Source organism: Truncatella angustata (assembly GCF_020726525.1).
Source record: "Truncatella angustata strain MPI-SDFR-AT-0073 chromosome Unknown BKA67scaffold_5, whole genome shotgun sequence".
NCBI classification, from domain to species: Eukaryota; Fungi; Ascomycota; class Sordariomycetes; order Amphisphaeriales; family Sporocadaceae; genus Truncatella; species Truncatella angustata.
The window spans coordinates 1384207-1397236 of NW_025763385.1; the positions used below are offsets into that span (position 1 = coordinate 1384207).

A 13030-nucleotide genomic window follows, 5' to 3' on the forward strand; every position below is an offset into this window, starting at 1 on the left:
CACGAGGCAACCAATGCCACAGCCGTCACCGAAAGAGAAAAAATGGTATGCATGACCTACCTAACCATACATGAGTGAATCAAATGTCTACAATTGGACTGGGCAAAACTGTGTCCGCCTCACTTCTTATCGTACCGACAATGGTTGCCTTATTACAACGTCGTGCTGTTCTGCCCTCATTTTGACTACTGCAACTATCTTGATCGCCCTCCACCCGTTCATCGCGGCGTCGCTAGTTCTGCTGCTTCTGGCTTTGACTAATTCACAACGATAACGACAGACTTGAGTGTACGTCATGCTATTCTGATCCAGGTACGATATTTTGTTGTTGCGACCCTGGCTCCTCCCTACGAGTCGCATGCACTGTCAGCAAACATCCAGAACAGACCCTCGACGCTTCTGACCTTGTTTGGCGCAGCGACACCTCGCTTTCCCATCTGACTGTGTCGCAAACCTACCCACAACGAGCAACCTATGCATACTGCCAATTTTCCTAGATAGCTTCTCCAATTAGACAAGCCCTTAGGAGCATTTGGAGAAGGTTCTGCGAAACGCTTCACGCTGTTCTCAATTGTTAGTCTTCCCAGATGCTATGCTCCTCTCAGTCCATCAGTGCCCCACTCCGACTCCCTGTTGCCTGATACCGTCGCATCTTGGCGTCTCAACGCCGTTGAATCATCAGCTCTGCCCTGAGGAAGCAGGTAGGCTAATGACAGGATCAACAGCCCCTTGAAGATACGCCCGCGGTTTGGCTTGATTTGAACTTTGGTGTTTCGAGGACAGCGATTGCCGTACCACAGTGCACTTCTACCTGCACCCTTCGGAAATCGAGGCCGTGCTACATGGCGATACATTCATCGGCTTCGACCGTGTGATATCTCAGTATTATTACCGAGAGAAGTCTCGCTGAGAACAAGAGGTGCATCTGTTCACCATGAGTAACCAGCTACAAACATCGCCCAGGCACATGGATGGGAGCACCATAGAAACGCCGTCGAGAGGAATGGACGTGTCCCTGTTTCAACGATCACAGGATCTAGCTGGAATTGACACTGGCTCCAACTTGCTATCTGGGCCCTTTACGACCGATCAGGCACTTCTGAGCACCTATGGTCATCAAGTGTCCGCGGACCCGCTACAGCAATGGTACACCAGGAATGATGGTCCCTGGCACCCAAAAGGTATAGCCGCCCCCGGAAGCCAGATAGGTCAAACCCAAGTAAGCAATGGATATGTATTCTCGGGCCATTATCGTGAGAGCATTTCTCCTTCTGAATGCGACACTGCCCCTCCTGGGCCCATGCCCTCAGATTCAGGTTATGGTAGCCATAGACCCAAGCATAGCATCGCAACTACTTCCATCTGTTACGACGATTCTCTGGACACTCAGGAAAATACAAGTATAGTAGGCAACTTCGCATTCACCATGGATCCAAACCAATGGGTCCAGCCTCAGGGTCAGAGACCAGCATCTGCCATGCAACGTTTCACAAACTCGGAGGGAAAGGAATTGATTTGCGAAACCTGTCGTAAGGTTATGAAGACAAACTCGGAGCTCAAGTAAGTCGTGAACGGGTTGTTTCGACAGAGTCTCAGCCGCTGAAATCCTCATTTAGAAAGCATAAACAAAGACATACCAGACCCCATGTCTGTGATTTTCCAGGCTGCACCCGGGCCGATGGATTCAGTACATCTAACGATCTGGATCGCCACAAGAGGAGCTGCCACCCTGGCGAGTTTGCCACGGGTACTTTCTATCGATGTGATCTCGGTGCTTGTAGGAACAAGGAAAAGATCTGGCCCCGAGCTGACAACTTCCGCGCCCATATCAGACGAGTTCATCGTCATTCAGTTACCGAAGAAGAGATGGAGAAGCTCATACATCGGTATGTTTCGGCACGTCGCAATCAAGATCGAGATAAGCTAACGGCTACAGCCCTACACAGGATATGTTGTTACCTGATCTAGTAAGGATGCAACTTCCATCGGAGGAATATAACTTTCAGTTGAGTTCAGATGTGCCGAATCAGTTCTCCGGCTCTTATTGGCCACAGCGGCCCAATGTTGGAACAACATTGTCTATGGCTGGTGCTTCAAACCTGAGTCAACATCCACCCGGTCCTCAAGTGAGACAAGATCAAGGAATTGCCGGCCAGGGTGACTCTGATTCTGTGAACAAAATAGAAGCCTCAAATCTCCAGAGACAACTTCAGTCTGCTTCAGCGACGCCTTCTTCCGACGATTTTGCCATCCCACAGCGGATAGAAGGACAGCACCAATTCGTGACCCCAGGAGACCTGAGCCATCGTGCGGTAATATCTCCGAATTTAAGACTGAATGCAGATACAAGCGCAGAGACTCAGTACCGGAAAATCGGAGTTCCAGATCCCTCAGAAAGTGGCAGTGACTCTGCTGCAAGTCCCTTCTCCATCGATGGGAGTGAGAAAAGTGCCACCTCGGAATCTCCAGACGTCTCAATACCGACCGCCGCGGATTTATCCTCTCTGGTACTAGACCTCGAGGATCCCGAGAAACTCAAACAAATTCTTGAAGCGCTCCAGAGCAAAGGCGTTCTGAAAGAGTTCGGGTACAAGAAGGAAGAAATACCGTCTACAGAAGAAAAGGAACCAGAGTCCAACGTCCAGCATCAGGATAGCCAAATTCATTGTCCATTACAATCCTGTCCTAAATCGTTCTCACGACGATGCGAGCTTAAGTATGGTAACTGTTTGATCTAGATATTGAGCAATAGCTAATACAGAGGTCAGAAAACACTTGAAACGCCACGAGAAGCCGTACGGCTGCACCTATGAAGGATGCACCAAGCGATTCGGTAGTAAAAATGACTGGAAGCGACATGAGAATAGCCAGCACTTCCTTCTAGAGGTCTGGAAATGTGATGTAAGAGGAGCTCAAAACCCCACAGAAATGTGCGGTAAGGTCAGTCATCGGCGTGAGACATTCAGACTACATTTGGTGACCAATCATCAACTCAATGGAGATGTAATGGAAAAAAAGCTAGAAGAATGCCGTGTTGGGCGGAATTGCGAAGCTAATTTCTGGTGTGGCTTCTGCGAAGGGGTTATCAAAATCAAGAGTAAGGGTGTCGATGCTTGGACCGAAAGGTACAACCATATCGACGACCACCTTGCCGGGCGAAATGATCTGTCAAAGAAGCATATGAATGATTGGAAGAGCGTCGATCCCGAATCGACGTCACATTCCGAGACATCATCGGCAACTGAACCAGAACCCACAAACGATAATTCAGCATCGCCAAAATTTGTGAGCAGGAAGACACTTGCCGCTGACACAAACCCGAAGGAGCTGGGCCGAGTTGGCAGCACCAAGCGCAAGGCCGATGGATTGGGGGATGGTCGTTCTAGCAAGAGAGCTAAATCCGCGAATCATCTGGTAACTATAAAATGTGTAAGCATACACTCAAACTTCAACCTATAGAAATTTGTTTCCCCAGGATAAGCCAGCTGACATCTCGTTTCCAGTGCCAATGCGGCGAAGGTAACACTCGAAGTGGAATGCACCCAATGTGCATCAGCTTTGAATGCCAACATACTCTTTGCTCCAATTGCACGTAGTAGAATTTTCAGTGCAGGGGCTTCATCGTTATACCGTGTGGAGTAACGAGTATCATGGTGTGGCGGAAACATTGTTGGGCTAGGTAACACGACATGATGATTAATACACTGGCAATGCTTTGTGCTTGTTTAAAAAATTTAAAAAAAATTTAAAAATTTCACGATATCCCACTAGTGATGCAGTAAGCAATCTACTTGATATTGTATTTGGACTTTGGCATGTGAATTGACGTTCTCCTTGCGCAAGTACGGGTAATTATGAGACTCGTTATGCAGATTCATGCTAGACTAGTGCTACCCAAGCCGCCTTATGTCAGCGTTGGCTCTTTCTTATCGCGATCGCAGAGAGTTGCCATGGAAGTGCTGTCAGAGCCTCCCGATGAGACAATGATGGTCAGTTTAGTGGTCGATCTGCTGTGCCATAAATGAATTACAGCGAGGCACTTCAAAGTGGGGAAAGAACGTGGAATCATTAAAGTCGGTGCTGAATCGTTCATATCACACTCATAGAGCGACAATAGGTTAGACGCATATGACGGACGAACGCAGCCCTTGCAACGAATCCATGTTATTCTCGTGGTCCGATGAAACCAAAGCTGACCACGGCCCCCCGGCACTTGAGTCCTGGGTTCCAGTTTCTGGGTCGTGGAAATGTGTGTTTTGTTGGGGGCTGAGCGTGTAGCGCCGGCGGCTGTCCTTCGGGAAACCGTCATCTCCTTCTAGAAAGGGTGTCAGGCATGGCGAATACGGCTGTAACCTGCATGTCTTAAGTTCTGCAGTGAGACTACCCGCGGTGGAAGCGGCGCAGCTTCGACGTGCGAAAAGGGGGCGGTGTCGAGGAATGTTCATGTTAATCATCTGGGAAATTCAGAGAGGAAACAAGACACCCTGATGTTGGCGACTTGGATGCATTGGGCATCAGTCTGGGTTATCCCATGCTGCGTCAACGAGAATCCTGTTTCTTTCCAGACTTGGTCCGGATATATTGCAGTAATACCATGTGTGATAGGGTAGCGCACAGCGCACTCGCTATAGCGCGGCACATACCGCGCATGTGGATTTGTCGTGCTTTCAGCAGGATCGCTTGGTGGGGCTGCTGAGGTTGGGCCCGGGCCAGATCTACTAACACCCCTACGCACTCGCTAGAGATTCACTCACTCGGATATCTTTGTTTAGAACACTTACATGAGACTGAAGCCGAGGATGAATAGCTCTCAGTGAAATAAGGAGTTCCAGGAAATCAACTAAATACGCCCTGATCTGCTAAATTCTGATTTTCCGTTTCCAGACATTCTTCGAGGACGAGTTGGGGTCGGGAGGTAGGCCTTTTTTGGGGGCCAATTGGCTGCCATACTGGGACATAAGATGCATCTCTCACAATAGATATGGGGACAAGGAAGGATCCCCAGTTTGATTTGGGGCTCTATTGCTTTCCCCCCACCGCTTAGGCCAAAGGCCGGAAGAGAGCATAGTCTCGGTGACAAATTTGATCTGCAGTGAACAATATTCAGGCCCGAGGCATAACGCATTGAGGCATCAGGTTCTGAGGCACAAGAGTAGCGAAGGCAGCTTTCCAATCATTTCAAGTCGTCAGATGGAGAGGTGCTCTAACGACCTATGAAACTTCGAGGTGAATATAGGCCTCTAGACCTCCAGTGAGGCCCAGAGGTTGCCTTGTCTTGGCTACTGATTGCCTAGTTAGCTCGGTGAGCACAGACAGAGACTGGCGGGTGTGAGATCACTGGGTTAGCGAAATGGATAAACTGCCCCATCCGAGTTGCCCTACAGCGCCTGGGAGGGCTTAGTGTGGTCTGCTGTGCGTGTTTGCAAGGTAGAGCAAAGTCTATTGGTTACACATCTCAGAATGTGTCATCTCATCCTTTGACACATTGGGACTACAGTGTTGGTCTGGTCTGCTCGGAGCTGAATTTTCTTGACAACTCCTCATTGGTATATATCATCTTTGTGCGAAAGAAGCCTGTCGATCAGTCACTCCTTCGGTTCGACAATCCGAAGGAGTCCAACCTTGTATTTCTACTGTGTAGTGTAGTGCTCCAGGGCCCCAAAGCTTTTTCGGGTATTCATCGCGACTATTGCTCCAGTCTTCGGGGTCGGAAACGGAGGCGCCGTGAGCTACCCTGTGTTGAGAAATTGTTTAGGGACAAGCCGTCCATAAAATAGATAGCCCCATCAAGTTTTCCGGGGTTCCTCTTCGTGGCATGGGTAGGACATAGTCGCACTGTCAAGAACTCTCTCCACGGACCTGTAGACTTTCTCGACTCTTTTCCAAAGGCCCAAATTGCTGTGAAATACGGAGTAAAGATCCTTACAGTAGACAAAAGTCCCTCGCATGCCCCTGTTCAGTGTCCCCACAGTCTAGTTGAGCCAGAGATCTGCTCGTGCTCATATCCGGCGACAATAGACAAGGTTTGTTTCTCTACATTCAAAGCAACCCTAGATCTAATTGATCTGTCTCTATAATCCCGAGCGATATTATTATATGGTCACCATCAAAGTACCCAACTCCCATGAAACATTTATCAGCTACTTCCATGGAGCCCATGCCCATGCGCAAAGTGCGGGTTCCACGGCGGTGGAACTGAGCACATCCCAAGACCCCCGCCATCTCCAGATTGCCAAGCGATGCGTGGCCATTGGTTTGAATTGAACCCGACTCCTGTTACTCAATCGACAGGGCCGTTGACGTCGACTGCTCCTCTACAACCGGGCGAATTTATGGTCGTAACGAGTGATGCTATCTTCGGCCTGTCTAGACTCGTCGTACGTGGTTGGCAGATTTAACAAAACCACCAAAGAAAATGAATGTACGCGAAGTGGTACTTAGAAAATAACAGCAGCTTGATTGCCCGTGACGACAAAACTGGGTGGGAGAGTCAACCTGGGGTCAGGACTCGGAACACAACTGTGCGCAGCATCTGCCTCGCAGTTTCGCGTTGCCGTACCAGGTTAGCCACAATTTCACTGCATTTGCGTCGCCCGTCGCCCGTCTCCAATGCTTTACGGGTTTTTCCATATTATTGCTGTGTAAGCTGGCTGTATGCGACCGAGTGGAGGACTTTGCAGAGGCTTGTTATCATTGCCCGGACTGAATTTCCCAGTTCCACTGTCCCCATCAGCCAGCCTGTCCGAACCATGCCCGCGCGTGACGAAATAGGAATTTATGAGGTGGGCCGCGCACCATGCTCACTGTTGCAACTCACCACAGCTGTGTAGCAGTACAGGTACAGTCACAATATTTCATAAACAGCACAACCATCCAATCCCGAACCGATGTGCCAGTTCTTCTAGCCAGGATCCAGGGGTCTGCATGCCTTGTCGCGCCAGGCGCCTGGGAAAGCCGTGGGATAAAAAGCAAGCCGTCGCGGTAATGACGATCCGCCTTCCAGCGTGATTGCTGGCAGGGGCCAAAAGTCTGAGCCTGCCAAAGTGGTGTGGTACGAGGGTACTTAGTACGAAGATACTTGAGGCTCTGCTGCTGTGGTGGATCTCTCCAAAGGTGGCCGAGGGGTGAATGATTATGACCCTGGCCTCAAAGATAATACTTTAGTTAAGTATCGCGTCGTTCTCGAGGCTATTGTCTGCAAGCAAGTGCTCCAGACCAGTTGCTTCGCCTCACAGCTGCCTACGAACTCATGCTAGAAGACTATTGTGCAGTCCTCTGAAGTTAGAAAGCTTACACAATCTTTCTCCATATACTTATATCATTGTTCCCATCTGTTCATGGGTCAATTGGCATGGTAGTTTGTGTGTTAGTGCCCGCCTCTACTGGACACACGACTCGCCAAATTCTCATGGTCTGAGAACGCCAACTTTTATGACATATTTTCTGATTTCCTCCTACACACAAGTATATACGTTGCACTTCCTCTACATAGGAGATCATTTGTCATGTCCTCCCAGCAAACTGTGTGGCCTGGTGTCAACACATTCTACATCGATCCACACTTAGGAGACTCGAATGCTTTCCATGACCTGGCGCACTACAACCAATACCAAATGGCCCACGAAGACTATTCCTGTTATGATTATGGGAATATACAGACTGCTCCGCCGCCACCAGTATTCATGTCACGGCACTTGTCTCCGTTCGATCAGAGGTCTTCCACGTGCGACAGCGCTTATAGCCCTCCCAGCGAAAGTGATGGCAGTTTCGACAATCCGTCAACACCAGATCACAATGTAATGTCGCCTTATACGATACAGTACGACAATTTCACGTCTCAAGGTCAGCTTGTTCAGTCGGCAGGTCTTAACAATGTCTGCATCAAGCCAGAAGATATCAATCGTTATCAAGAACCGCCTATTTACGCCATGGACAAGCCAGAGTTCCCTTTCCGCGAACTAAGCATGTCTAGCAATGGCAGCACTTGTGACTTGAGTATAAGGAGTCGACAAGAGCCAATACAAATCTCAAGGGCACTAAGTCTAGCCGAGACATCATTCATCAAACAGGAAATATATGCAGAGCCTGGTAGCTATCCACCACTTGACGACGATGACGACGACGAAGACAGCTCCAACGACCAGAAGCATTACCAAGCAGATGATATCAAAGATGAGGATTGGCGCCCAAGAGCAGCACATCAAAGGACAACCTCAAACACAAGCCGCACACCAAAACAGCGTAAGAGAACTGGCTCCTCAGTCAGTATCTCGCCAGCTAAGAAGGCCAAGCGCGAATATGTTGCCGCCATAACCCCAAAGTCAACAAACAAGATCCATTCAATCACAAAGGGCAGCTTGGCTTGTGACCAGTGTCGCGACGCCGTTTTCAAAGACCAGATTGGTCTACAGAAGCACATCAAACAGCAGCACACACGACCTTTCATCTGTGTATTCCACTTCGCCGGCTGCGATTCGACCTTTGCTAGCAAGAACGAATGGAAGCGCCATGTTGCTTCGCAACACCTCCTGTTACACTATTGGCTCTGCGACCAAGATGGATGTGCGAAACTTTCAAACACGTCGGCGTCCTTGACCAAAGCCACAGGCACAACAAAGCATCGTTTATCATACCCTTCCCAGCCCGAGATCGCTTGCCCTGCCCTACCTAATGGTGCCATCTTCAACCGCAAAGACCTGTACACTCAACACCTTCGTAGGATGCACATACCACCGTCAGTCAAGAAACAACTCAAAGCGAAAAAGACGTTCCCAGAGTGGGAAGATCGTGTGAGAGTTTGTCAAGAGGAAGCCCACAAGCTACGTTGCCAGTTACCCGAGTACATGACATGTCCAGCTACGGGATGCAGCTTCCAAGCCAGTGGTTCAAACTCATGGGACGAGCGAATGGAGCATGTAGCTAAGCACCTTGAGAGGGCTTCGAGTGGCTTGGAGTCGATGATTACGTTTGGAGGCATGAATGATCCCACCTTGATGAATTGGGTCCTCCGCCCTGATGTTGCGGTTGTCCAGCAAGATGCCCAGGGTAAACTCGAACTCCACAACCCCCTCAAGCCGCAGAGGAGTACCAAGTCTCTGCCGAATGAATACAGCGAAGAAGACGCGCCTGGCGAGGAGGTTGACTACTGACGCTGTCAACGAAGTTGAGATTATACTGTTTTCTAACAAGTCGGTCCTTACCACACACTTTATCTATCAATATGGAAGGGGAAATGGTCTTGCTTGAGCAGGATTCCTCTTCATGGATATTCTTAATGGCATGTATGATGTATTCACGACTTTAGAACATAAATGGTACATACGGGCAGGGAATGCATGAATGGGACGAATGAAATTGTATAGAGGCTTGGATTCTTTTGGCTTTCCTTCTAATGACTTCACGAAATTTATATACCCCAATTGTATAGTCACGTTGAGCAATGAACATACATTACAAAGAGTTTTCGATCTCAACGCCTGCGACGAACTTCCCAGAGATTGCTGGAATGAGGAGTTATTGTCATCACTGCATGTGGCAACTGACTTAGGATTGTGAGAAGCAATAAATTGACGGCAGCAATCTACCGACCAGAGGGCATGTATTGATGGCGGTTCCACTGAAGGTTTACCAGTGATTTCATGTGCGGTTAATTCTTTCCTGCCAAGTTGTAGAGAATCTGTACATTGATCTGCAACGGAGCGCATGCATATCCGCCAGAAGCAATACTGGACATCTGTGCAGATCAACCATGCAGCAAACATGGCCCAAGTGGCCGTGCTGACCGAAGGACGTACATATGACGCTAACAAAAATCCTTTGCTTAAGTTGCCAACCTTAATAAACTGACTATAGCATTGCAATACTTGCGCTGTCTTCCCTAGCACGTTGACACCAGGTTGCACCTGTAGTACAGGCTTGCTGCGCCATTATCCATGTGATGCATGCTACAATCTCCAATAGTGTCAACCCATGACTCCTACTCTGGCGGTGCCCTCCATCTGCCGTACCAATTTGAGGAGAGGATGGCGCCTTGCTTTTCCAGCCCCCAACGCTTACCAGTTCAAAGATAGCTACTCTCGGCCAATCGGGAATCATAAACCTTCTTGTTGGGCCTAATATCCCGCTATTTGAGGAAGGAGACACAGAAGTGCCTGGCGCAAGCCCAAGGAGCAACGCGTCGCCTAATCTCTTGTGTATACGATGAAATGCGCCATGCGCGGCCTTAATTCCACTTTTCCGCTTCCTGCCAGGTCACTGTATCTGAATCCGCCTCTACGGCTCAACCATTCATCTCCATTCGCGTATCTCCGAATCAAAATAAGCGCCGGCGGCTACCATGCTGTGCCTCTCCAATTGGTCTTGATGACGTTCAGAACCTAAACTAGTTCATACCCCCTTCAGCCTCCTGCATTCCCGGGGCACGACAAAGCGTACTAAGGTTGGGTTTGGGCCAAGTACCTGGTACCACTCGAGCGGCTGGGGAAGAGAGCTGAAGCGCGCTATTCGAGACATGTTAAGAGCTGAGGGGTTAACTGACGGTACGGAACGGACGGCCGGCCAAATCTATCGTTTGTCCTTCACTCCACATCATTGCTCATGGCTGATCCCGCTGGCGTTGAAAACTTCCCCCCCGGCGGTTCGAGTGCGCCCACCACGGGACCGGCAGACGATGGTGCCAACAACGATGTGCCTGGTTCGTCGAATCCTGACAATGCCACACACTTCAACATAGGCTTGTCTACCACTGCCTCTGCCACGGAGGGCCAAACAGTAACCTTCAGCGCAGCAAGAACTCCTGGATTAGAGGTAGATCGTCATGCAGCTGAAACAGCTTTCGATGATCGGGTGTGCCACCTTCAGCTCGACCAAGATAGTGATCATTCGTCCAAATGCGGCCATCTAGACGCGACCCTGGAGACCAGGAATCAGACGATTGTCAGCGGACCTGACACGGGCTCCTTGACCTCGCCATGCACCAAAGAACGAAAGGAAAGTCTTCTTCTCGGGCCCGATCCCATGGCAACGGTGGTGGATGACGAGAAACCCCTGCGTACTCCAGAATATCATGATGCTGGCGATTCCAGCGACTTCAGCGACGTTCGCAAGGGTAAACAGAAACAGAAAGCAGTCCATTTTGCTTTCAACGAATCGGGTCTGGGAGATGCCGACGCGGACGCTGGATCGTCATCGTCGTCTAAGCCTGTCCGCACTGATCTAGGCTCTGGTGACTATGGTTGGGAGAGTTTCCCTGATCGCCCGCCAGCGAAGCTCCCCATTCAGTTTACCGATGCGGTGGGGCGAGCATTCGTCTTCCCATGGGAGAAGGCGAGGACGTGGGAGGTAATGCTACCTTTTTCTTTCATATCTTAGAATAAGGTGTCTGAAATTGTGCTGTTGCCAATTCTGGTGTGTTGAGAAACATGCATATCAACAGTGCCTTCCGGCAATCCGATCCAGAAATCTTGCGTGGCACGCTTTTCTTGATTCGCATAGAGTATTCTAGGACAACTTGTCTCGTATTGCCTTCCTTGAGGAGCTCTAACAGAATAGTAGGGTATCAAGCGCTTGATTGACGCATGTTGCCTTCATGTGGACATAATCGCACCCCATGTACTTGCCGGCCACTTCGACCTCATAGCGGACACAAACCCGATTTTTGCCAGCCCACGCCAAAGAATAAATAGAGCTACTTCTGCAAGTACTCCATCAATAGAAAACCTTTTTACCAGTAATGCGACCGCATCGCCTTCCCCATCGTCGTCGTCATCCTCGTCATCCTCGTCCGCCTCGCTTGCCGACGGTGAATTCTCTCCGTTCGTGAACAAAATTCCCGTTTGGGGATACCATATTATTCTCCCAGAGCTATGGGAAGACCTTGCCGTAAGTCCAGCTATCTCATACCACATTACAGTCGCTCAAATGTCGACGAAGATTGTACTCGGTTGTGAATATTCTGAAACGACGGCTCTATCATACGCGAGTTTCAAAACCAGGTATAAAATGGTGCTTACTGACTCCTCCAATAGGTACCAGGAATGCTGGTTCGGCAGCATATGTGGCCCATTGGTTCCACAAGTCTGCCGCCACCGCCGCCACCACTCCCGCCTATAGCAGCACATGGACATCCAGGGGTTAACCCTGGAGGGCGAGGACGGGGACGTGGCGGACCGCTGGCCCTCCCTCCTCCTCCTCCTCATCCTCATCCTCATCCTCATCATCTCCCTCCGCCTCCTCCGGCGCGGCCTTTCACATTATTCGCGGGCCCGCTTCCAAGGCCGAAGACAAGGAAGCGACGGGAATAATACTCTCAATTCTTACCTAAGAACATTGTACAGCAAATACTGTTGGACTGAAAAGGTGATTTCTTGTTGACTCTTTGAACAGCGTGTTGACCGTTTTCTTCTTCTTTACGTAGCCATGGGTGAGATGTCTTTTCAAGAAGCAGTTTAGGATGGGCCTGATACTCTGTTATGAAGTGCTGAGTTACTGAGGATGAATTTATGGTCCTACGTTCCAACATCTGATAGAACTTCTGGTTCTACGAGGTTGAGTTGAGTAATGCCTACTGTTCAGAAAAACACACGAACCATGAAAATTGGTCTGATGGTGAGCGTCATGTCAGTTGGCGCTTCATACTTCCGCGATGATGAAGCTTGGTGTCTACACTTGCCTGATGGAAAAGCAGGTCTGGGTATCAATGGACCAGTGTTTAGGAGAACGACGGTCTATACGCCGATGAGTAGGTGCCGAGTCGACACAACCGTGCCTAAGCCTCGTTCGCTTTTTCGGTCCGGCTCTTAGACTTCCACCCACCGCCAGTTTGTATAGGAACCGCTGTGCTAGACCAAATAACCTGGACCCACAGGCTTGCATCGAGCTGTTTTTAAGTCCCGTTTCTGGCTTGGCTCTCGAATTTCTACTACACCAATGTCTTTCCCAGTTGTTCTTGAGTTGTTTTTGCTAAACCTGTTTTGTACCTATTCCGAGTTGACCAGGAACACTAATCTTTGTATGTTAGTGCTTGTCCACA

The 13030-nt window shown here is 49.5% G+C and overlaps 3 protein-coding genes across 3 annotated transcripts; all 3 read left to right on the top strand.

Annotated features, from left to right (window-relative positions):
- Positions 1 to 934: 934 nt before the first annotated feature.
- Positions 935 to 4025, top strand: BKA67DRAFT_536626 (uncharacterized protein; the record flags this gene model as incomplete). The annotated part of the gene is made up of 5 exons (XM_046100192.1): positions 935 to 1560; positions 1617 to 1886; positions 1937 to 2721; positions 2753 to 3429; positions 3873 to 4025. 5 exons carry the CDS (start codon positions 935 to 937, stop codon positions 4023 to 4025), a joined length of 2511 nt encoding a protein of 836 aa, XP_045957199.1.
- Positions 4026 to 7167: 3142 nt separating this feature from the next.
- BKA67DRAFT_304818 (uncharacterized protein) lies at positions 7168 to 9182 on the top strand. The gene has a single exon (XM_046096101.1). It carries the CDS (start codon positions 7506 to 7508, stop codon positions 9147 to 9149), a length of 1644 nt encoding a protein of 547 aa, XP_045957200.1. The 5' UTR covers positions 7168 to 7505; the 3' UTR covers positions 9150 to 9182.
- Positions 9183 to 10596: 1414 nt separating this feature from the next.
- BKA67DRAFT_659578 (uncharacterized protein) lies at positions 10597 to 12302 on the top strand (the record flags this gene model as incomplete). Its single annotated transcript, XM_046107465.1, has 3 exons — positions 10597 to 11340; positions 11554 to 11880; positions 12027 to 12302. 3 exons carry the CDS (start codon positions 10597 to 10599, stop codon positions 12300 to 12302), a joined length of 1347 nt encoding a protein of 448 aa, XP_045957201.1.
- Positions 12303 to 13030: the final 728 nt, after the last annotated feature.